Source organism: Phaenicophaeus curvirostris, chromosome 1 (genome assembly GCF_032191515.1).
Source record: "Phaenicophaeus curvirostris isolate KB17595 chromosome 1, BPBGC_Pcur_1.0, whole genome shotgun sequence".
In the NCBI taxonomy this organism is placed as follows: domain Eukaryota; kingdom Metazoa; phylum Chordata; class Aves; order Cuculiformes; family Cuculidae; genus Phaenicophaeus; species Phaenicophaeus curvirostris.
In genome coordinates, this window is record NC_091392.1 from 119,745,185 (window position 1) to 119,769,919 (window position 24,735).

Genomic DNA, 24,735 nt, shown 5'->3' on the forward strand with positions numbered 1-24,735 from the left:
CATTCACAAGGCTGTAACAATCTAAGAGCTCATAAGGAATCATGGGAGGGATGCAGCTGCCTCAATGCAGCTAATGCCATGATAGACACCATGACAACAGTACAGAGCTGGCAGCTAGGACATGAATTGCAGGATCAACTCCCACTCACTTGGTTCCACAGCTGGAGGGCAAACACCTCCATTAAGCCAAGCCAAACCAAGCCACCTCGATCCCGTCCTACTAATACTCCACAACACAGATTCATATTTACCTAACAAAAATCATCCTCTTCAACGGGACTTAGTGCCACTGGCAGTGAGAATCTTTATGACATTTTTATGACCACCACACACTGCAGCCACCACCAGAGTACTTCTGGGTTTTAAGGATCATTTAGGACTAACTGTTTAGCTAGCTCATGTTGACAAAGCCAGTGTATTCAGGGGTCACCACTACAAAATCTATTACCTTGGAGAATAAGAACTGCTCTAGTGTTTAGTATTAAATATTCTGCAACCTGTTTCTCAATTTACAAGTATGCTACAATGAAACAGCAGATGTTCCATACAAACTCAACCTCTGAAAGAAAAACAAAACCCACCAATCTGATTTTTTTTCCACCATTATCACGTTCGTGAGATCTGAACTCTTATGATCTTCCTTTCCCCAAACATTTATTTTTGCTCACATTGTTCTCTGATTGAGGACAGGAGATCAGGGAACAATTATTGAAAATGGAAGGATATTCAGAATTCCTTCTGTTATTTGCTAAACTTTCTCTGAGCTGCAAGGTTTGTTTCTGCTTAGTTCCAACTTCACTGCCTTAATTTGCAAAGCAGTCTTCCATTTCTACTCATGTTTATGCTACTCTAACCATCATGTAACAATGAACTTAGTTGCATTCTAAGTGATAGTCATACATAGCGGAAATTTTACAAGCATATGAGAGGAAAGAGCTCAACGGTTAGCTTCTTGTGTTGACAGTACGAACCATTTTTCCATACAAATAATTCAGCTCATTTCCCACACTCACGGAGAAAGAGAAGAGAGATAAGGAGCCAAGTGTAAGTCTACTTGGCTAAAAGAAGCCCTTAAAAATTGTATCACTTCTGACAAAAAAACCAAACCCCCATCCATATATGCTACTCGTATTTTTAAAGGCCAAAAAGCTAACATACATGGGGAATTAAGCCACTGCTGTTCATACTTGGGCTGACATTCCAACAAAGTAAGCGGAAAGAGAAGCCCCAGTGAGGGGATACATCTAGTTTATTCCAGTATTTTAGGAAGAAAAGTACACCAAGCAACTATTCACTAGGAATAACAATATGAAATAGCTGAGAATCAAACTCAATCAAAACTCCAATCAGCAAGAAGGGTAAACACTGGAAGGGGCTGACAGAACCATGACAAGTATTCCCATCAGTATATCAAGACTGTAGGTTTTGCTAAAAAGACTAACTCCATCACAAACTGTGTGAGATGGAACCTCTAAAATGAAATTTACAGACTAAAATGCTTAAGACTTAAAGATTTAGAAGCTCCTAACTGGAACCAGTACTTCAGTTTCTTAGGGAAATATGACCAGAAGAGAAAGATCCTTATGAAGAGTATCTGCAATTTTTGAAGACTGAAAGAGTGGCAAGAAGTCATCTTTGATGAAAGTTTGTCATCGGCAGTGTTCTGTTTGTAAAAGCAGAATATTGCTATCTGCCTAGTAACTATTTTAATATTTTAGATTATGCTGTAAAACAAAGCAGACTAATTATTTTTTGTAACCAATTAAAAGTTAAACGTACTTATACTTAGTTTTGTTTGTTTCTTTCTTTTTTAGAGTGAACATTAAAACAGCAAAAAAGGCATTACAGATACAACACTTTTAGAGCAGGAAGGATCACGAAATAAGATTCATAGCAAAGAAAGAATATTCCAGTATTTTCTTCTTTCAGTTATTCTTCACAACAAAATCCTAGCCTATTAACCCAAACCGGTGAAAGTAATAGCAAACAAGAAACTTTAAACTCTAACACCTGGTAAATGTTGGCAGAGATAAAAAAAAAAATTGAGATACCCAGCTGTAATGATAGCTTTCCAGCCCGCATAAAGCAACAAGAACCTCAGTTTCAAATCCACAGCTTAAAGAAAGGTTTTATGACCATTTCATAAGAGACATCACAACAGAAGCAGCTCCAGAAGTTTTAATGTTGCAATACGGCCAATAAATAAGCACGGAGATCATGCAGATTTGGTCACTCTTAGACAATAATCTCTAAGTTCCCCAAAGATATTATTTGTGCAAATAAACTTATTTGCAAACTTAAGCCAACAAATGCTCACTGAACTTAATATGCAAAGAAATACTTCTGTCTGCAAAGTGTAGATACCAAGCACTAACTGAAATATAAACAAATGATGGTGAACACTTGAGAAATGTCACTTAACTTCCAAGTACAATGCCAGAAAGTCTGATAACACAATGAAATTTATTGCAAAAATTATCTCCTATTACTTATATTTGTACAATTGAGATGATATAAAAGCCACAATCTCATAAATCTCTGAACCCACATAAAAAAAGAAAATCATAAGGCAGCTATAGCATTTGTCCATGCTATTTGGCTGTACTGGTACTCCAAATTTGACAAGCGGCCAACATGCACTTGCTGTCAAAACAGTAACTTGATATCAACTGTTGACAGTTTTAAAAATAAAATTCAGTGATTTCTTACTCATCAGCCTTGAAAGTTACCAAAAATAGTGAAAGACAGCTTGTTTTGCTTAACGTGTAAAATTACAACATACATTTGTCAGCACGTTTTGTAAATCTTATCTAACTGAAGCAGTAATAACAAGCTTCAGTGAAGCCCAAAATTCAATATCCCATATCACAGGTTGCAAACTAATAAAACTTGGGGGATTCTATCAACACTCCACAGTTTCACCAACGTGTGCAAAGTAGTTTATTGTAAAGACGTATTCTGATGATACTATCGATCTTTCTATTATGCTGAATATTCCTGAACATAAGATTTTTCCAATTTGTTTTACCCAGAGGAGTAAAAACCCCAAAACATGGTGCTGGAACTCTGACCCCAGTCATCTCGGACCACCACAACCTCACTCCATTTAAAAAGTACGAAAGGCTTAGACAACTCCACTAATTTCTGATCTCTGTCATTTCTCAAAGAAAAGTTAAAACATTCATGGAAGTACAGCAGAGATCTTTAGTAACAGTTCAGAGCATTGGAAACTAAGTTTAATAACGACACACAAAGCCTTTCCACTTGGATGGCTTCTAAAAACACCCAACATGCCCCCCAGTGCTACACAACCCAATTTCAGATGGGCTACAAGTCTCAAGCCACACATCATACAGATGCTGAGTCATGCAGATGCTGTTTAGGGAGAACTGTAGGGACAGCTTAGAAATAACAAGAGAGCCATGAACTCTACAGTAAGGGCAACTGAACCACAGTGCCCTTGGCAGCTCCTGCTGGTTTTCCCTGTCCATCTGTCCCCCAACAGGGTTAAGGGTTCTACCATGATGCTGTTACTGCACCAGATGACAGCTCCAGTGCGATGGCTCTACGTGAAACATGTGAATCACATGAAAAATAGAATCGCACCACTCCAATGCAAGAAAACCACAAGATTCAGTCTTAACTTTGCTCTTTCCTCAAACCGCTAGCACTGTATCTTGTCTTCACTTACCAGAGAAAGCATAGGAGAGTTCTATACCTAAGTAACTGCAATTTAAATATTCTACTGTAGTAAGTATTCGCAGTATTTCTCAGAAGTGGAAAGTACCTATTGTTTTGTTCTAAAGAAGATGTTCCAAAGCAATCAATAGCACACTATCAAGCATCTGGCTTGATAATCTCCTCTTCATGAGTACAAAGAAGATGGGACTGATGTAGCTACCACTTTTGGGCAGGTACTCAAATAACAAAAATACATAGCTGAACAATAAATTAAGAAAATTGCAGAAAAATCATCTAAATAAAAAGTGACCATTCTGTGTTTAGGCTTTATATTGGTTTTTAATTGTAAAATAATACATGTGATTAAAAAAAAAACACCCACTAAAACTTACTTGCTGTGACAGTGCAATAGTAAATCAATGATAAACGTCTGCCATGCCTTTTCTTTACTGAGGGCATCCAGTGCTGTTGGAATCAATGCAAAACATAGTGTCATCACCTCCAATGCTTCACAGCAAACTTGTTCATCTTCCATGTCTGGTTCATTTCCTGCATTTGTCTGTGAAAATAAACAAGAGAGCAACAAAGTGAGTATAAAAAAAATCCTGAGAAACCAAACCAATTCCAAGGTATACACACAATACAAATACAAACCACTAATTTGTATACTAAGTGATTATCACTTCAAAGTATTTATGCACTCCACTCAGATGTAATTCAAAGCATTATGCCTGAAGTTTCAGTACTGTGCTTCTTAGTGGAGGATTCACAGAATCACAGAATCACAGAATAACCAGGTTGGAAGAGACCCACCGGATCACCAAGTCCAACCGTTCCTACCAAACACTAAACCATATCCCTCAGCACCTCGTCCACCCGTGCCATCCATTCCAAGCACTTAAGGAATCAGAAGTTAAACAGAAAGCTTGTAGGCAAAAATTACATCAGTTAGTAAGTACTGTTGGGTTTCTTTCTTTGGTTTTGGGTCTATTTGTTTAGGTTTTTTTAAACTTTTTAACTTGCTTTTCTTCACTACTCAGAATCTGGAGTTTAAAGTTTTGGAAACAGTTACTATTTAAACAGAGAAAGGCTGTATAAAGGCTGCAGTGCTGTATAACTCGTCACAAAATCCAGTTTTACAAAGCTTTGATTTCCAGAACTTATTTGATCAAAAGCTTCTTAACACTGCTGGTATTTATTCAGCACTTCACCATTTTTCAGAAACACAAAACAGCCAAACCAAATTTCAAACACTTGCTGTGGTGACTTTTGAAATATTAAAGGATAACACTCCTGATTGGTAAATAGGCTATTATTTCAATTAAATGCTCAAATCAAATTAGTTGATTTTGGTGCATATTCCCAAAATAAATAATTTGAGGGAAAAAAAAGCAAGCCCTCTCCTCCATATAAGCCAAAATGATTTAATTTGAAGAGTTTTGAAGACACTGAATCTCAGCAGGTTTGTATCTTAAATCTTTAATCACAGCTGCAGATTAGCAACATTAACCAGAGACATCATGTGTTTGTTTTATACATGGAAAGATTATCAAAATTAAGTAGGCAGAAAGAAGGATTACAATGCAGAAGAGACAACTAAATGTAAACAGCAGCAGAGGACAAAGTATGTTTCTGTCTGGCAACAGACACTACTTTGTCTTTGCACAACAGCTAAAAATCAGCGACAGTCACTACCACTGCAGTGGGAGGATGTGGTAATTCTGACACATCTCAAGATATGAAAGTAAAAGCAGAATGCTTTCAACAAGTTCAGGGCTGTGTTTGCTTTGCATCAAGTCCCTGTTTAGAAAATAAAGTTATTCTGCATAGGTGGAGAGATGTAACAGAAAGGCAAAGTGCATTTTATACTCATGCAAGTACATCACATTATAAGCCTGACATGGTTGATGCTGGTTGAACAGTTATACAGAAAAGAAGTTGCTTAAGAATTCTTACCTTTTCATAGATTTTACTTATTTCCTCATTCGAGCTGAAAACCAGCTGCACTGACCCACAACCTGATGCCCAAACAATTTTTTGTACTGCCCTAATAACACAGATATCAGGGATGTATTTTGAAGCCTGAAGAAAGAGGAATAGACAAAAGCAACATTAAAAGGCAGCTGCAAATAATATTACAGTGGACTCTAATTTATCACAAATGTATTTAAAAACTAAAAAATAATTTGTTCTTAAGTAAAGGGAAAAACCCCATAGAAAAGCATTTGTAATTCAGTTATGTAAAAGTTAATTTTTTAATAGAAAGTAGCATGTATTTTAGATACACCACAGATTCTTAAACCACAATGTTGCAAGTACCAGGAATTACAAGAAAGAGAACATTTTCAATTAATAACCAGTAAATCTTTGATTCCAAGTTATATTTGCCAGAAACTACCAACTTCAATACTAAACCATTCTTGTTTCCGAGGGAAAAAAACCCACAACAAACTACAAAGCCTCCATTTAGAAGGCAGCTGGCCTCTTAAGTAATAGAAGAAGTTGAAGTTATTTTAGGGTTTGTCTCCCCTGTGATATCTACTGTGCTGCTAGCTAGGCAAACTAATGCTTATCAAATACATGACAGAGATAAAAAGTGATCGTTCTATACTCAAGTTATACAGAGTTTAAAATTAACAAGAACACAGATCATGGATCCTCCAAATGCAGACTCACTCTACAGTGAGTTCTGGGGATAGTCAGAGTTAGCCATCCAATAGTTTCTACTGATATTCAAACACTACAAAATATACTCCAACTGTCATTATTTATAGTCTGCATCAACTTTCAAAAAACTCTCCAGCCTATCTGGAGTCTGTATCTGAAGTAAAACTCTCCAAAAAATCAGGGAAACCTTATAAGCAGATATTAGACAAGTTCTCAAAAATTTCAAACTTCCATTTTCTAATGCTTAGCCTTAACAGAAAAGGGAGACCAAGAAGCTTAACTGACAAGCTAGCTGCAACATATCAGTAGCTGCTGGCTACTGATATGGACATTTACAATAGTTACAAGAAAAATAGTAGGTATTTCACCTTTGCCACAAGCAATGCAACCTTACAGTAACAGCATCACAAGCAAAATTTGGCACATAGAAAAAGACGATGTTCTTTCTATACATCTTTGTAGCTTTAAAACCCTGAAGTACTAAAATTTAACAAGGCAAAAGATTTCTGTGCTGTCGTCTGTCTGGCCTATGGAAATCATGTCGGACTTTTTCTTAAGCGAGTTCAGTTGAAAAATAGTCTTTGACCATTAAAACATTAAATGAAAGAAATGTCTTTCAAAGGCAAACTACAATACATATGAAATACAGATGTACAGAAGCTTTCATAATTTCAGAAAATTATAGACAATATTTTAAGATTAATACTGTGCAGGCTCTCGTAAAAGAGGTTCAGGTTTTGTCTGTTTCAAAGTGCTTCATCAAAGAAAAATTATTTATTTATTTATGAGATGTCCTACAAAAAGGACAAAGACAATTAAAAACCTTTCTTCATACCTCACCTCAAAAGACCTTTCTTCTGTGGAATGTATTTAACTGAATCAGAGTGCAACTGGCTAATTTTGCACATACAATCACTTACGGATGCAATACCACCACTAATGGAAGGCAGACGGTTCAGTCTTGTGGCCTAGTACATTGTGCTTTCTTTAGACACTGCTCTTTGTTCAAAAGAAAGTGTACTTTGCAACATTAGGATAGTAATACAAGAACACCGTTATTTAGATAGCTTAGAATTGCTTTAGAGATAGTTTTGCAGAGATTCTATGCATTACAGAAACACAATATTCACTGCTTCAACGCTGGGAACTGAGGAATCCCAAATCACTGTGAAGAGGAAGTTGCAGTAGTTTTTATTTTAGCTCCTGCTGAATTCAGCAGAATTCACTAATGTAGTCACTAACACAATTCTTCATTCCAAATCCAAATGGAGTTACGTCACACCACACAGATAAGACTACTATATTTGCAAAGCACATTGTTTAGCCCTACCAAGCTCTACAATCCACTTTTTCACTCCCATCATTAAAGCATTTTCAATGTTTTGAGACTTTTCCGGCTTTTAAAAATCACGTTCAAGATTTAGAAACTCTCTACCCTTTTCTGTTTCTTTTCAAGATGAGAAAATTACTCAGAAACCAAAACCATTTATTTAAGTCTATTACATGAAGCTTCTAAAGTTCTGATCCAAGTGTAACAATATTCACAATTCATTAAAAAGCTTGTAGAGAACCTGCCTAGTTCACTTAAGCCTCTTTAGACTAGTAGCATGAGTGTCTGCATTTTGTAATTGCATAAGGAAACAATTAAAAGCTTTTAATTAAGTTAACAGCTTATTAACCACAAGAACATTACCTACAATGTTTCAGGACACTTCAGAAGAAAAATCCATGTCTTACAAAGTAATAAATTTAAGGATTTATTTTTAAAGATACAAGAAACAAAGGGGAAAGGAATTCACTAACCTCATCAGATATTTGCTGTGCAAGACGAATTGCTACATTTCTGAGCATGCATTCTGATGTCGGATTAGGAATGTTTTGTAGGGCATTTTGTAGCACCACTGCCTGGTCATGCGTAGCCTGGTTTATCTGGAATAAAGTATTTCTTATACTTATTTTCACACAGAAAAAAAGAAAGCAAGAAAATACAGTAATACAGAGTTATCTGGAAAGGTTTAGTAGAAACAGAGATGATCTTGGAAAGGAAAGTACTTTTAGAAACTGCAAACACCAAGAAAAAGAAACTCCCCCCTTTTCAAAGAGGTACCATTGCATCTGAAGACACTGTATGCTACACTGCACAATCATAGAGTACAAGTAGTTAAGAGGAGAGGCATATGCTCAAACTACTTACGTTTGGGGGTTTGTGTACTGATCAGGCTATTTCAAGTTAACAGAATGTTTAGAACTACATCTCCTTCCCTTTCTTGATGTTGATGTAAGAAACTGCTTTTAAAAGAAATGGGACTCCCTCTGTCCAGGGAGTGCTAATAGCATCTAGGATAGAACATGGCTGCAGCCTCAACTGATGTTATCTGTGTCCTAATTGCCTTCTGAATTATTGTCATTAGAAAACAGGGAGTAAAATTTACTGATTTTAAATAGATGAAGAATAGAGTGGTAAATATGTTTGCTTTGAGACATTTCTATTATATTCTAACATGAGACATGAAAAGGGAATCTTCATCTCTTAATCAAGAATTTTGATTTCCTTCAAAAGGAATGATCCTGGAGCTACCCAGAACAGGTATTTATTTTTCAGACTTGAGGGGAACGTACTTCTCTGCTTCAGGGATGGATTTTAGTAAATATTCTGGAACAAGGTGCTCTGAAGTGGGGCCCTGCACGTATTCTTGAGTACAGGCTGACAGCTCAAGCTACTTGGGACAGAACTTCACAAAAAAAAAAAAAAAAGCTGTAATAGCTGGAAAGAAATGCCCAAGAAGGACAGCAGCACACTTTAATTTCTGGGCTCTCTGCTGTACACCTGCTGTAAGGGGGCAGAAATAAAATCTCGATCCATAACATATTTGCCCAGACACAGAATAACTAACTAGCCAGTATCAAATACACACAAAATCTACTACTACAGACATGGGAGACCACAGTTTAGAACACCCATGTTACACTTCTCCTTTTCTGAGAAATCATAAATAGGAGATACAAGTTATTCAGAGGCACATGATTCAACAGACCCAACAGCTCAAAAGATCAGGACACACATTAATGGAAGAGATACACATCAAAATGGAAAGGTACTTGAGATGTCAATCATGCAAACCATTGAATATCATACACACAGCAGGTGGATCTCTCACACAACATTTCTCCAGTCAAGGTTATCAGAAAGCACCATGAGTTTTTGACATGCAACTCACTCAAAGAGACTGTTAATGGAAAGTAGACAGATATTGCTGCAGACAATATAAAAACCAGTACATTGCTATTTCCATCAAGGAAGATTTATATTACCGGTGAAATTGTACTTGTGCCTTCCACAACTGGCTGACAAGCTTCTGCCACAGCTCGAACATGGCCATATCCAATTGCTGTTAGCAATAATTTGGCTATTTTTAGAGCATTAAGGTAGGCACCCCTTCGAGTTTCCATATCTGCATTTGGCAGGAAGTTATTTCTAGTCAGCATGCTCAATACAAGAGGCAAACCACCACTTTTTAAGAAATTGTATTGGAAGTCGCTGGCGTCTTCTCCCAGAGGTGCACTGGCAGGCATTAGCAAGGCATAAACTACCTGTAGAACAAAACAGAGTTCAGTAAGCGAAATGCTTGAATATAGATGACTAAACATGAGACTATACTGGAATACTGCTTAAGAAATGCTTTGACAGCATTGGCCATAACAATTTAATGGAATTAACAATTGAAAATATTTACACCATTGATTTCAAACCAGAATTTGATCTTAGGCTTCCACAATGTTACAGAAAGGACTGACAATGACAGAATTGAAGACTTTTAAAGATCAGGCAAAGCATCACAAACCTCTGTTAGATATAACACTTGCGAGGCAGAGGGACCAAAGAAGAGAGAATCAAGGGATGGACTAAGGCTGCTTTCCCCAAGCTTCGCGTGATCTAAACATATAGCTCTTAGTTTCTCAACCGTAGTGTTATCTGCAATAAAAACACAACTTTTAAACATGTTAGAACACAACTACTCCAGAATAAGCCAGCAGAATGCGAAATTACAAATCTGAACAATTTTACATGTATCAGAAGTTTAAAAAATGTAACTGACAGACAAGACCAAATGACAGTGTTCTGCAATGCTTTTACTGTCAGTACAAAAGTGATCCTATGAAAGTACTGCTACAAAACCACTTCAAAAGACAACTCTTCTCCCCATTTTCACTGCGGCACGGCACTGAATCCCAGTGCTAACTGCAAACTCTGCAACTTTATATGACAGACAAGAAGTAACTATTTGGGAAATATTATGCATACAATCCTACTTAGAATATCAGTTTTAAATTACCAGAAAGTGGAAAACACTTCCCTAACTTCATTTTATGTAACAGGTGAGAAATTATTATATGGGATATTATAATACAAAAGACCATAAAATGAACTTTTACCTGGTGGCATGAGCTTCATAAGAACACGTGCTCCATCTCTAAGAGGTGGCATATTTAGGCTACTGCCCAAGTCTGCAACTTGCCAAAGAAAAGAGATGTATCGAGGATGCAATGACATGATCTTAAAATAAACAAATAAAAAAAAAAAAATTAGTTAAAGACAAAGAATAGGGAAAGAATGCTTTAAACTGTTCATTTCAGAATCTAAGTATATGCTTACCACTCCAGGCAAACAGCTTTCAACTTCTGGATTTGGACCATCACTGTAGTGGTTGCCATGGTTGCCTGGAGAACCAGTTGAAGAGTCAGAAGAACTATCTGGACTCGAGGGCATGTTAGAATTTATCTGTGTAAGCTTAGCTGTAATTAGCTGAAAAACAAAACCACAGTTTCAATACTATGCAAACCTGAAGATTCTTTACTAAATAAGAATCTGATACATTAACAGCATAACACAAGGAGGAAGAAAGGAACTATTTTACAAGAACAAGAGATCCCATGCAGGGCCTTTTCCAAGCATTTCCAAAAAGGAACCAACACTTGAACGGACAGAAGTAATCAACCCAAAACACTTACCGTTTTATCTTTAAGATTCAACTGTCCTATTAATTTTCTGTCGTCTGCAGGGTCCACCAGCTCACCACCAATGAAGAGTTCTACTTTTGTGTGCGCACTATTGGCTTTAATACGATTGAGAATACAACGCCGTACTTGGCCAATTGTGTCATTTGTATGAGACCAAATATCCAAATCTTCCACCTGTCGGCCTTGGTTTGGAAAACGAACTACCAGTGTGATATGTTTACCACGGAAAGCTCTGAAAATAAAAAAAAAAAAACCAGACAAAGTTATATCTTTTTGCCTCATTAAATAATTAATTTTTCCTGTCATATTTTGTGTTGCAGATCTTTCAGCATCAAATTTTTACGTATGGTGGTATATATATTCCGGCACGACGTTATTTCATGGGGGCAGCAACAATTATGCAAATGTAACAGAGAAACTTTCAAAAAGTCACATTCCGCACAAGCGCATTAAACACATGGTCAACTTTAAAGTCAGGTTAGCAACATTGGCAGAATTTTAACAACCCACTTCATAAGTTTTAGATCCTCTCTTTTGCTTGTAATGTCCTGATTAAAATGTACAACTAAAGCTCAGACTGGCAACCATGCTGTTGTAGCAGAACAACTCAGTTTTAAATACATCAAGATCAGAAAACACCATCAGGTCAACAAGTCTTAATGCCTTTTGCCAAAAGCCGTTTAAAGTTTTATATTAGTAACCTGATTTTAAAAATAAAATGCTCTTTAACATTCAAGGAGGTCAAAAAAGGAGGAAAGTTTTCACACTGGCAGTGATCATACTTTCCACAGTGATGAGGAACTCATTAGGAAAGACGTGACCAGATAAGCCAAATCAACACTTCCCATTCTATGATAAACTAGCAAGTACTCCTCACAGAAGCTTCTTGCTTACAGGACCTGTGACAAAGTTAATCTAATCAAATGGGCAACCCATGTAAGAAAGGTGCATCTGCAATCAATCAGAGAACTTAGTCCTAATCAATCAACATGTAGAATAAAGATGCTGTAGGAGCACTGCAAATTACTGACACATCATGAAGAAACAGCAATCTCAAATTTTCTTGACAAAAAGGGCATTTAAAATCAGGGGACAACAAACCACCACCAAGTCTAAAAATACGTTATCTGCATCATAAATCCACAGCAATCTCAGTGTATTCCATATGTATTTTTGAGACTTTCTTCCCACAGACAGCAGCTACTAACACTGGAACAATTAAACAGTTTTCTGTTCTGCTTTCCTCTCTCAGGAAATGAAGTATTTTGTTTGTGAAACTATCTACACTACACTGGATTTAAGTGTTACTGCTTTCTTTGTACCAAAGATAGTTGGAGGAGCAGCTAGGACTTAAGTTCTTACTCAGGGACAAGTATAAGAGCAGTGAAGGTACACAGAAAATAAACACACTTCAAAGTGCTGTTTTCTTCCACTTTTTATAAGGAACTTACACAGAATATGTCACTTAGATATTAATATTAACTTTAAGATAATATTAATTTTAAGCTTGCAAAGTTTAGCCTCTCTGTAAATGACTGGAACGTGAATATCCACTTTAACGATATATTTTTTGTATAACACAACTAAGAAAAACAAAGGTTTGCCTACGCTAACTTTAAGAATGGTATTGCTTTGAAAAAATTATCTGAGAACAAGAAATACAGTCAAAACAATCTAGCCACAAGGTACATTGTGCTAGCTATAGAACAAACCACCAGAAACAAGTTTATTCTCAGGTCTGCTGTCCCTCTCTCATAAGCCTGCATTTGCCCTATATTTCAATTTTTTTTTTTTCTTTTTACTACAAATGGGAGTTTAGATGTACTAGCAGAGAAAATGGAGTTTTTAAACTCTGTAAACACATTCCCTGAACAGAAGCCCTTTACAATGTAAAAATCACAAGATACTAGTAATATGTTAGTTAACAGAAATGAAAATCACAGTAGTGCATTTTCACACATACCTTGACATAGGTAGAATAGTTCTCTCTTCATGGTAATCACTGTCACATTCATTTATGTACTCTCTTAAAACAGTCAGCACTCTCACCATTCGTATTGCTTCTTGCCTCGCACAATTGATACTGTCTTTATCTCCATCCAACACACATAACGTGTCATAGGAGGCTTTCAGACGATCAAAACAGGACTGAATAAAGTCTTCATGAATCACTACCTAATAATATTAAAAAAAAAGGCACAATTAAAAGAAATATTAAACCCCATCTTTTCAGGAGGATCCTTGCTGGCAGAAGTTAAAAAAAAAACAACCCAAACCAAACCAGGTAAGTTACTCTATAAAGCTGTTTTATTTCACTTCAGAATAAACTCCCATTGACAAATAGCTCTCATTTAATGTGCACTTCAAAAACCTTGCATGTCATAAGTAGCCTTAACTACAGTTCAAACCTGCACTTAAACACGATAAGGGAAAGTCTGCACAGAGAACACTAAACTGGCACTTTCTCTCATTTATTTCCTTAGACAATGCTAAAGAATCCCTAGCTGATAATCTAGCACAGGTTAACTTTGCACCAAGAGTGAACAAAAAACATTTATAGACCACTAAGACAACTATTCCTGCTCCCCACATCACATAATCCAGTTCCAGATACACTCAGAAATGGACTTTGAGCTAGATTAAGTACAGTGGCAGCTGCAGCAAATCTCCTCTTTCTGTTCGATACCCAACATCTCCTTGCTCCTGACCTAGACTGACGTATAACCTATGGCACCCCTATAAACACTCCGCAGCGTCTCCAGGTACTGCAATGGAAACACTAACAGTCGTAGATAGAGCAGTACAACAGTCCAGTAGCTGCTTTTCTCAAAGGCAGCTTAGCACCAGAGGAGTTACCAGCACACTGAACAAAACACTTCCGTGCACGTTAAATAAATCCAACCCTTCCTGTAAGCATCAGATCTAACCACGTGCAGTTGGACAGATCTATGTATGCTTGGCAAGCCCAGACCTATAGCAAGAAAGAAGCACACAGTCCATCTGCCACTACAGTAAGATATAGCTCGAATGGCTGTAAATGCACCACCTATAGCAGCTGTGCTGTATCTAGCAGACTGGCAGCTCTAGACAGTATAAAAGTGTTTTTGAGGACAAGAATGAAAATCAGAGTTTTAAGAAATACAACTGGCAAGCTACCATCTGGAGTTTGTCTGGAAGACAACATTTCCCCCAGATTTGTGAAATTCCAACAGTTTACTTCCTCTAACCTTTCAGAAACTGATTATCTCTTCTCTCTGTCCACTGACACACAATTCCTAGCAAATATTAACATTGCAAGAAAAAACCTAGTTTGCTAGAGCTCAACTTGACCCTTACATGGAAACTCTGTGACCTCTTAAGGCATGTGACAAAAAGGATAAGACTAGCTTGTAACAACACTCAACAGACCCATCCAGTGAACATACTAGTACAAGTAATTACCTCAACTGGAAGTTCAACAACAGGCTTACATATGAGTGAGACACGAACCATTTTCTGAGTAGGAGGAACAAATACAGCAGATCAATTTAATATTAAAAAAAAAAAAAAATCAGAGTTCAGTCTACAAATATCAGAAAAAACTTCTTAATTTTGTACCTGCCCAGAACCTGACAGCTGGACTTAGGACATAACTCTCCAAAACACGAAAACCATTCCGTTTTCAAAGCTCTCAAGTATAAAAACATCACCAAATTGAATTCTATCACTGTTTTTCTGTCATATTATATTCCCGTTTTCTTGTTGCTTGTTTGGTTTGGTTGGTTTTGGGTTTTGTTGTTTTCTTTTTTTTTTTTACCTGATTAACTTGTAATCTTGGGCCAAGATTAGTATAGATCTCTTTAAGAAGATCTATTGCTCTATTTGCAATGTCGTCATTTCCCTGAATCACAACCTAGCAGAAATAAAAAAAAAAAAGCAGCATTAGAACATTTCGGAAGTTTCTGGTACAAAATTTTAAAACAAAATGACTAAATAAACACATAGATACAACAGGATGCCTAATTATTTTGAGGTGAAAATGACCAAGATGCTTAGTTACAAAATACAGTTGATACAGCTTACATTAAAGAGTCAAAATTAAGAATGAATTAATTTAATGGAGTTCAGTTAGCAGAAAAGTCAGTGCTTTATAAACAGAAAGTCAGTACTGCTTATGTGTTAATCTTCATATTACAGTTCCATTTTCACTCATTTCAGAGAACGAGACAACTGTTTTTCAGATGCTTGAACAATCTACATTACCGAAGATTTAAAAACAGAATTTTAAAGTATTTAAATAGCTGTGAGATAGTATGAGGAGGACTGGCAAATGAGTTCAGTTTCTAACCTGATAACCTACATTTTAATTACTAGCCATTAGGTCTGAAAGTAGCCCTTACAAACAACTCCTGCAGGATACAGAACTTAGGCTTCATGAGCTCTGCCATGCTGCCAAACAGCAGTGCAGATATAAGTAAGTTGATTCCCAAAAGTAAAACATGCTAGCATTATGTGGGCACTCCATATATAAACACCATGTGAAAACTTAGTTGTATAAAAACTGTGATCTACATTGGTTTCAACTGTTAATTAACTATGATTAAGCTACCTAGCCCTTCAACGAGGCACAACCAAAATTACTGACGACTGCTGCTTTACGTACAGCACGTTTTACAAAACACAGCCATGACAACCATACCAGTGAGCTACTGTGGGTTCTAATGCTGATTGAAAACCAGCAATATTCTGGAAAAATCAAGAGTCAAATTGAAAAACTGATGCTTTTCACCAATAGATCTGGCAAGCTTCAGAAAGCAAGAGTCTTCCTACTGAAAAGCTATAAACACATTTATGCAAAAAGCTGTGGATATAGAAGAGTAAGAATCAGACCAGTGATCACTTGGTCTTATCTAGAATCACTCCAGCTTAAATAACATTAACTGGCTCATGAAGTGCACAAACCAAAAGTTTAGTTCTAACGCGTGTAAGAGAAAACTACAGTTAATTCACCTTTCTTCTTCAACAGTATAGACAAATTTTTTATGTTGTGCATACTCAAATACACTTAATGTTTCAAATAACTATTCTTTAAGCATCAGCCTGCAAAGTTACCAACTTGCATACTTGCTGGAAAAACAGTGGAGTCAATATCCATGCATTTAGTTTGAAAAAGCATCTTTTTGTAATATCAGTCTAACTAGTAAATTAGACATTCCTAAAAATATAAAAAGAAACTGAGAAAGCCTTAGCAGTTGCCTTTCAGATGTTTCCTCCAATTAACTTACCCTCCAAAGGTAGTCTAATCCTATTAATTCCAGATCATCCATCATATAGGCTCGTCTCTTTGCTACTAGCTTTCCTTCTCGACAGTTCACAGCTTTGAAGAAACGTTCAAAACATTTCATTCCATTTTCTGTTAATAGGGAAGGATCCAGCTGAAGCACATTATTTTCAAAGAAGTCCTTATTAATGTCAGGGTCTAAGTCTGGTTCGTCCCCCATTAGTTTGGAATACCATTTAAAACAGGCTTCGCGATCACAAAGATAAACCGCATTTTCAGCTAAACACTTCCATATTTGCTTCGCCTGAGGGGCACAGAGCCACAGCTGACCATCCTTCAACAAAAATCTTGAGCAAAACAAAGAGACAATTAACAGCACAGTGTAATAGACATCTACATTTATAATTCAGAAAAAAGTACAGGCATAAAGATGAATATGTATGTTATATACGTATATGTCAAAAGCATGACCTGAAAACACTATTTAGATTACGAGTCCAGTCATAACTAGCCCCCCGATTTCTTAGCAAATTTGAATGGATCAAAACCATCAGTCCAAACAAAAAAAAGAATAAAATTCATCAAAAAAAAGTTTATGACAAAAATACCAAGCACTGTTTACCTATTATATACAAATAAATACACATCTCTCAACGTAAACTATTTACATTAAAAGTCAGATCACAACACAAGAGATTAAATAACTTCCGTAATCATTCAGTCATTTAGCACTCACTTCAGCAAAATTACAAAATAAAGTATCAATTCTGTAGAATAGAACCAGATGCAGAAGTCAATGAACTGTAAATTTTTCTTTTTATTGAAATAACTTTTTGTGTTAAATTGTTATTAAAGAACTATTAAGAACTTCAATGCTGAGAGTTAGCACTAAGAACATGTCACTAAGAACAAACAATAACTTAAGTTCTTCAGAATAATTTTTCGGATTCAAAAGCTTTTCTTTGTAAGAGAAATCTGAAACTATGTTGCAGCACTGCTTTTCAGAAATCACTACCCACGTATTCTACATTTGACAGCCATGGAACTGCATTCATTCCTCTACATTGTCAACTAGTGAAAATAAAGGAAGTTACAGTTTTTAATGTGCAGGGGTGATAAATTAAGACTGCTATGCATATTCTATAGTAAAATTTCATTAAACAGTTGTTTAAACACTTCAGTTTAATTAATAAAATTCTTGGTAGAAATTTTAAAAGCAAAAACCATCTCAGAAAACAAGCAAAAAATACTTCAGAACTTGACAGTTCATGTATTTTTACTCATCTAGAAAAGGTTAAAACCAAAAAAGAAATAGCCAAGAGAGACAGAGCTTAAAAAGCATCAGCATTCTGCAACTCTGCCATGAGCAAAGATACTTTGTTTTCTTATTTTACTCAAGCAGCTGGTCAAAAGTCCAACAAATAATTTTTTTATTCCAACCTCTTTATAACGCTCAGTTTATGATCATGGATTTAACTCTGGTATGGTACAACACGTGAGGACACAGGCATATCCCTACATGGAAGATTTTATTAAATTTTCAGCTAAGTTACCCCAGTATATATGTAACTGCATTCACACGCGCACTGTATTAAAGTCATTTAGGTTCTGCAAAGAAACAGAAAAAGCCCATACAAATGATAGTGTAGAATGAGAGCCTTGGATTGCAAAAAACCCAGTAAACTTAATTTGAATATACTGATACATAGAAGCCCTCTGGGGAAAACACAGAACAAAAAGAAACCAAACCAAACCCACTCAAGTGTATTTTTGCATTTGTGTTTTGAAAGAAGGTAACATCTTAATTTAAAACTAGGTGAGAGAAAAAGACAGGTTTTTCCCTTCAAAATAATAAAACTACTCTTACAGAAGTTAAACAAATTACCAAGTTAAAACTAACCGTAAAAAATTAAGTCGCTCCTGTACTTCCTGCACGTGACTGTACCTGCTTCCTGGTCTTACAGTTTGAGGATCATATTCCCCATGCTCTGCAAATATAAAAAGTTTTATTAGACAATATACTCAGAAAGGACATGTTGACTCTAAAAGACAGGTCATGTTTAAATACTTGTTAGTCTGAACATAATTTAAACCACTCAACAATAGATTTTTGGTATGGTGTATGAAATTCATTTTCAGCAGGCTGCTACCAATTTGTATTTTATCCTAACTTAAAATGGGTATAAAGCAAAGATTACTGAGGGCTACAGCCAAATCAACACACATTTATGTACAAACACATGGGCTCATCATTCAGTAGAAGGTAAGCATTACAGCAGAATTACGAATTTGCATTCTACTGATTCAGATGAATTCTTATTTCAACTAGTCATTTTCAAGCCAGAATTCAGTTAAACACACTTCAAGTACATAGCTCAGATTGTCCACTGTTTTTTTTCTGAGGATGCTTTAATTTCAATACAAAGCATATTTTCAAATATTTCAGTTTTACATTTTTAGGGGTTTCTCCCTTGCAGATGAAATCATGACTCCAGTTCTTTAACTCCTTTCTAAGCAGCTATGTATGTGACATCGCTTGGAGGAGGAGAGCAAACAACGACTTTATTTACTGCAGATTTCCAAATGCTAAAAACAGATGCCTGTAACACTGACAAGCCTGAAACAGAAGTAGTTGGAATAATTTGCAGGTAAGTCAAGAAGTCAAAATTCTATCTGTATTTTATCAAATCCCAATAGAATATTCAGTTTAACAAACAGCCGTTTGCTTCAGAGGAACCTGGTTTTGGTGCGCTTTTGTTTGGGTTTTATTTTTTTAAAAAAGATACAATCTAGATCCGTCCTTGCACTGCCTTAATCTGTACTCCTAATACTTCATCATGACACATGGTCACTATCACAACTCCAAAATAAACTAAGTAATGGTACATGTATTATTTGCAAAGGTATATGGACTGATGACCCAGCTGTGAGACACTATTATGACATCATCCAGACTCACGGTAAAACTTATCTTCAGAACTGAAGATCAGTGGTGGTGGTGAACTCAAGTCTAACAGCTAAAGTGCATCATCAGTGTTTCAAAATTAGGAGATAAGCAAGTGTCACAAATACTGCTCTCTAGATACAAATGCAAAAGGTACATCGGCTTAAAAATTACATAAAAGGGAAACCAGAAGATTAGTAGTTAACGTTATGTCTCCAGTTTTGTAGACATCAGTTCACCAGAAATCCTTAAAAAATTTAAATTATAATCCTAGTAAGCACAAATGGGAAAGTATCAAAAGAAGAAATGTGAAAAATATGAAAAAAAAAAGTAACAGAAGAAATTTATTTCAGAAGTAGAAAGTCTGAAAAATATACTGTGTGTGAGGTAGAAGAAACAATTACAGTAGGTAAGTATATTGCAGAGAAGTTAAAACAAATTACTTGAAGTGTTAGGTGGTTTGGGTGGGGTCTTTTTTTTTGTTTGATTTGGTTTTGTTGTGAGGAGGTCATGGCAGTGTTTGTTTTAACTACAGGGACTATCTGGTCTTTTTCTTTTTTTCTGAATAGAGATTAATTCGCAGACACAAGTGGCAATGATAAAAGAATCCAAGTAATAAATTCCAGTCAGCTGCCCAAAGGCAATACGCATATACTTCAGCATTCTGAAAAACTCTGAACTACAAAAAAAACTTCAGTCTCCCATAATATTCTCTGTTTCAGCTTCTTCCTACATTTTCCTGATTTGTTTTCTACACTGCACTTCCCACAGCAAACCCGAGTTTGATGTTCTTAATTCTTTCTACATACAGGAGCACAAAAAAGAACAGAGAAATTTTAAATCAAAAACGACTGCTTGAAAATTTAAGTATAATTAGTAATAAACACATATAGAAGATCATACAGCATGACTTCTAAAAATAATTACATTTGCTAATACTTTAGGGTTTTTTATAATTTTAGATAAGCAGAAGATAAAGAAGAACTGAGCAGCTTTGGTCTCAAGATTTCCAAAAGGTCTTGGATAAATAGCTAAAAAAGATGAAACCTCCTCCTGCAGGACTACACAATGAAACAGCTGTTGTCTCAGCTCAGAGAGGACTTTACAGAGTTGGAGGAAAGGCTGAGTTCAGTAGAAGAGAAAGTCACAGATCATGGAAAAAATTCTGAAACATAGATTAGGCTTTTCTTTAACCTAAATAAGGCAATCTTATAAAAGGGAGTATATCAGAAAATAATACGCATTAGTAAGTAACAGGAGAATAGGAATACTGTTCTCCATCACAGAACATAACTATGGAAGCCTTCAAGGAAAACAAAAACATGTCAAATTCAAAATGAATAATAATTAAAAAAAATCATTAATTGCACGGTAATTGTGGCATTAAGCGCCAAAATGATCTGTGGGCAACTGATTTTCTTTTTTCCTACAGAATTTTTTTGACTTCTGCTATTTGGATGTTTGCCTTGAATTTTCTCCCTTTGCCTCATTCACCTTCTCCAGTTCAGCTTAATTCTACAGCTGTCCAGTTCTTTCTTTCTGCCCTCATAATTATAATCTTCTTTCATTTATTCCCTTCCCTGCCCTTCCCCCTTTCCTCCTCCCCCAGGAGGCATGGAAGGCAAACTTCACCATGCTTTATGTTCTGCTCCATTTAGTATATGAAACAGAAACCGAAGAAGATGCACAGGAGCTGTGTTTAGAGTCTTAGTACAGCGTATAGAACATTAGGAGAAATTTTTTCTCTGCTCTTAATAATTTAATAAAGAACTAATTAAAAAAATCCACACTGTTGCTCATCTGGTTTTGCTCTCTAATGCAAATGAGTAAAAGTTCTGCAGTAGCTTCATCTCAGCAACGTAACACTTAATTCCTTTGTAATTAGATTCAGTTCGCACAGTTGTAATTCATATCGTGCAGATGATGTTTATACACTAATGCTTTACCAAGTCATTCCAGATGGAGAGGGGCAGGGCAATGGGATGTGGTATTTGGCACAAGAAAGAATTACGCAAGAAAATAGCCTAACTTTTCTGCCAAAGACACCAACAATCTGGTAGGTAAACAAAATTGTCAAAAATGACCTTGGGTTCAGAGTTTAAAAATAATAAATTAATGAATAATATTCCATACATGAATAGAACATGTAGGTTATTTTTGGACAACAACAACACAGCATTAGAATACAGTTGTTTATATTTCCTTCATACCTCTGTAGCCAAATCCTAGAAGGAGAGAATCGTAAAATCAGATTCTAAACTATCCACATAGTTAAGATGCAAGGTTCAGTAGAAATGAAATGAAGTTTTTGCATCACTTAAGCAAAATTGAAGAGAACTCCAATAACTTGCAGAAGTTACAGGAAAAAATACTTGGTCTATTCCACCTTCCTGAAAAAGACTGAGGCTAAGACACTATGGCTTGAAAACAGAACAAAGTGTTTTAACATTACTTAGTGCAATACTAATTAATGATAATTAATTAAGGAACTTAAATTAGGGTAAACCCCCTCAAGTATTCCTAGACAGAGAAATACAGCTGCAGCATGTGGATTTAGCTTAAATGTTCTCACTGACCTTCACCAGGCTGGAGCTATCATCTTCATAGAGAACTACTGTTCAAAAAAGTCTTCAAGGATGTATTTTGGATATCTTTTATCAAGTACTCCAAAAGTAAAGGTGTCCAGGCAACTCACCTAAGCACTGGAAGACCCACACACATGCTTTGCAATGTGCAAATATCCTGTCCTCTCCAAACAATCTACAATGAATTCTTAAATAACATACTGTGTCATTTTTGAGATGTAACTGAAAGGCTGGTAAGATGTTACGATGGCAGGGTAGAGCAGTCCCTAGTTCTAGCCAGTAGACGTGGGAGTGAGCAAATCTCTCATTTCCATTTCAATACATGAAATACTGTAGTCCAGCGTAACAAGTGTTTTCTAGACCATTATTCTTCACTTCCCTACTTCTAACTCAGTAGCTAGAAATCTACTGCAGAACAGAAGCCTAAACTCATTAGCCAAGGGCTGAGTACTGCCTGAAACACGTAAACACTAACATGATGTGCTGCCAAAGTGCTGCTGGTAGCAAATGCAGTCAGAAGGCAACTGAACAGGAATAGAGTTGCACGGTAAAAAGAAACAGTATCCCCATGGTCTAAAGTCCTTCTCCATGACCAATGCCAACAAGTGCCTTCAAACAGAGGTGATTAAAAAAGTTCTCAAAGAAGCCTACAAAAATTCAAAACTAGAAGTGGGACAAAATCCAGTATTAGTATTATCAATTAGGATCTTCTGCAAAAATAACTGCCCTAGCCTAACTAGTAGATGATGTTTATTGTTTCACAGATAAACAAGTGCTTCCACTTCCCCATTTTCTGCTGTGAAATGCCACATTTTCAATAGTGAAACAAGGCTGCTTCGGCAGCCCCCAGCAGCAGGACCGTGAGTTCTGTGGTGGGGTGGACTTTCTGAGGCGATGGGAGCTTCCCTGAGGCGGGAAAATCCCAGAAAAACCCAGGCGGGGGCGGGGGTCCTGACAGCCCCACACGCTGGTCCCGCGCGGTGCCTGACGGGAGGGGGCGGTCCCGGCGGTTGCCGCGGGAGATTTAAACAGTCCCCAGGGAGCACCGCGAAGAGGTGCGGGGCAGTCTGAGCGGCAGTTCGAGAAGGCAGGGCGCAGAGAGGACCTAGAGACTAGACAGAAGACACCGAGGACCATGGTGGCCACCCGGCAGAAGATTAAAGCTGCTCCGTGTGCTGCAGCAGGCAGGATGGATGCTGCCACCCAGCCAGAGCCACAGTGGGTGCAGGCAGCTCCCCAGAGCCTGGGCTGCAGGCAGTGCCCCCCTCCCACACCGGCTCGTGCCTTTGGTACTGGCTCCACTTGTGAAAGCTGCGCTCGAGTCGGGGAACTCCTTCACATGGTGGAGGAGTTAAGGGAGTAGGTAAAGAGGCTGAGGACCATCAGGGAGTGTGAGAGTAAGGTAGACCAGTGGAATAGCGCCCTCTCACTAACTCAGCAGCCTGCTGGAGCTGGTGTGTCCAAACACCATCCACCTGCAAACTGCAAGGTTGGGGGAACAAGAGATGGGGAATGGCAGCAAGTTCCTGCCAGACGAAAGAAACCTGCTCCCCTCACCCAGACACCAAAACCCCAGATCCCCCTGGTGAACAAGTACCAGGTGCTGCAGGTGAAATCCAACCCTGAGGATAAGGATGATGGCTCCCACAGCCTAGAATCCTTCCCTAGGCTGCACCATCCTCAGAAAAAGATAAAAACATGCTCCATCAAGAAGAAGAGGAGGGTGATTGTTGTAGGAGACTCCCTCCTAAAAGGAACAGAGGGACCCATTTGCAGACTGGACCCGCTCCACAGAGAGGTCTGCTGCTCACCAGGGGCATCAGTGAAGGAGGCAGCTAGAAAACTTCCTTCCCTGGTCCACGAGACAGACTACTATCCTCTGATAGTAGTCCAAACTGGTAACGATGATCTAGTAAACAAAAAGACCAAAACCATCAAGAATGACTTCACGGCCATTGGGAAAATGATGGAGGGCTCTGGGGCACAAATAGTATTCTGCTCCATCCCAAGGCTAAACAGAGAGGAGCTGGAAGTAAGGAAGAAGAATTCGATTAATGCCTGGCTCCGAGCCTGGTGTGAGGAGAGGGGCTTCGGCTTCTTTGATGATGGGGTGGCTCACGCACCCTCAAGCTTTCTTGCTAAGGATGGGACACGTGTGTCTCTGAGGGGGACTAAAGCCCTTGCTAGAAACCTAGCTAAGCTCATAAATCGAGCTTTAAACTAGATGTGAAGGGGGAGGGGGTTGAGACCAGGCTAGACAGGAACGAGCCTGGACGTGGGGCAATGGTGATTTGGAGAGGGTGTGCTGGTGTGGACCACCAGTACCTCACCACACAGAAAGTGGGGGAGAACACACCTAGGGGTGCTAAGGGAGATACGGGCACCCTGGTGCTAGGTACTCCAGTTACCAGGCAATTGGGAACAAACTCTGTTCCCTCTAAGAGGGCTGAAGGCTCGGCAGCTCAGCTGAAGTGCATTTACACCAATTCACACAGCATGGGGAGTAAGAAGGAAGAGCTGGAAGCTGTCATAGTGCAAGGAGCCTATGATGTTGTTGCCATCACGGAAACATGGTGGGA

The 24,735-nt window shown here is 37.5% G+C and overlaps 1 protein-coding gene across 2 annotated transcripts in view; it reads right to left on the minus strand.

The window, feature by feature from the left end:
• USP9X (ubiquitin specific peptidase 9 X-linked) overlaps nt 1-24,735 on the minus strand; it is a 103,194-nt gene that overhangs the window by 24,989 nt on the left and 53,470 nt on the right. For both annotated transcript variants that reach the window (XM_069872924.1, XM_069872917.1), the window contains exons 15-26: nt 18,528-18,615; nt 16,632-16,974; nt 15,164-15,259; nt 13,331-13,542; nt 11,359-11,599; nt 11,003-11,152; nt 10,783-10,903; nt 10,191-10,321; nt 9,661-9,939; nt 8,152-8,277; nt 5,638-5,763; nt 4,074-4,240 (exon numbers count right to left, since the gene is read on the minus strand). In XM_069872924.1, the coding sequence (XP_069729025.1) occupies nt 4,074-4,240; nt 5,638-5,763; nt 8,152-8,277; nt 9,661-9,939; nt 10,191-10,321; nt 10,783-10,903; nt 11,003-11,152; nt 11,359-11,599; nt 13,331-13,542; nt 15,164-15,259; nt 16,632-16,974; nt 18,528-18,615 (2,080 nt within the window). The remainder of the gene's footprint in view (nt 1-4,073; nt 4,241-5,637; nt 5,764-8,151; nt 8,278-9,660; nt 9,940-10,190; nt 10,322-10,782; nt 10,904-11,002; nt 11,153-11,358; nt 11,600-13,330; nt 13,543-15,163; nt 15,260-16,631; nt 16,975-18,527; nt 18,616-24,735) is intronic.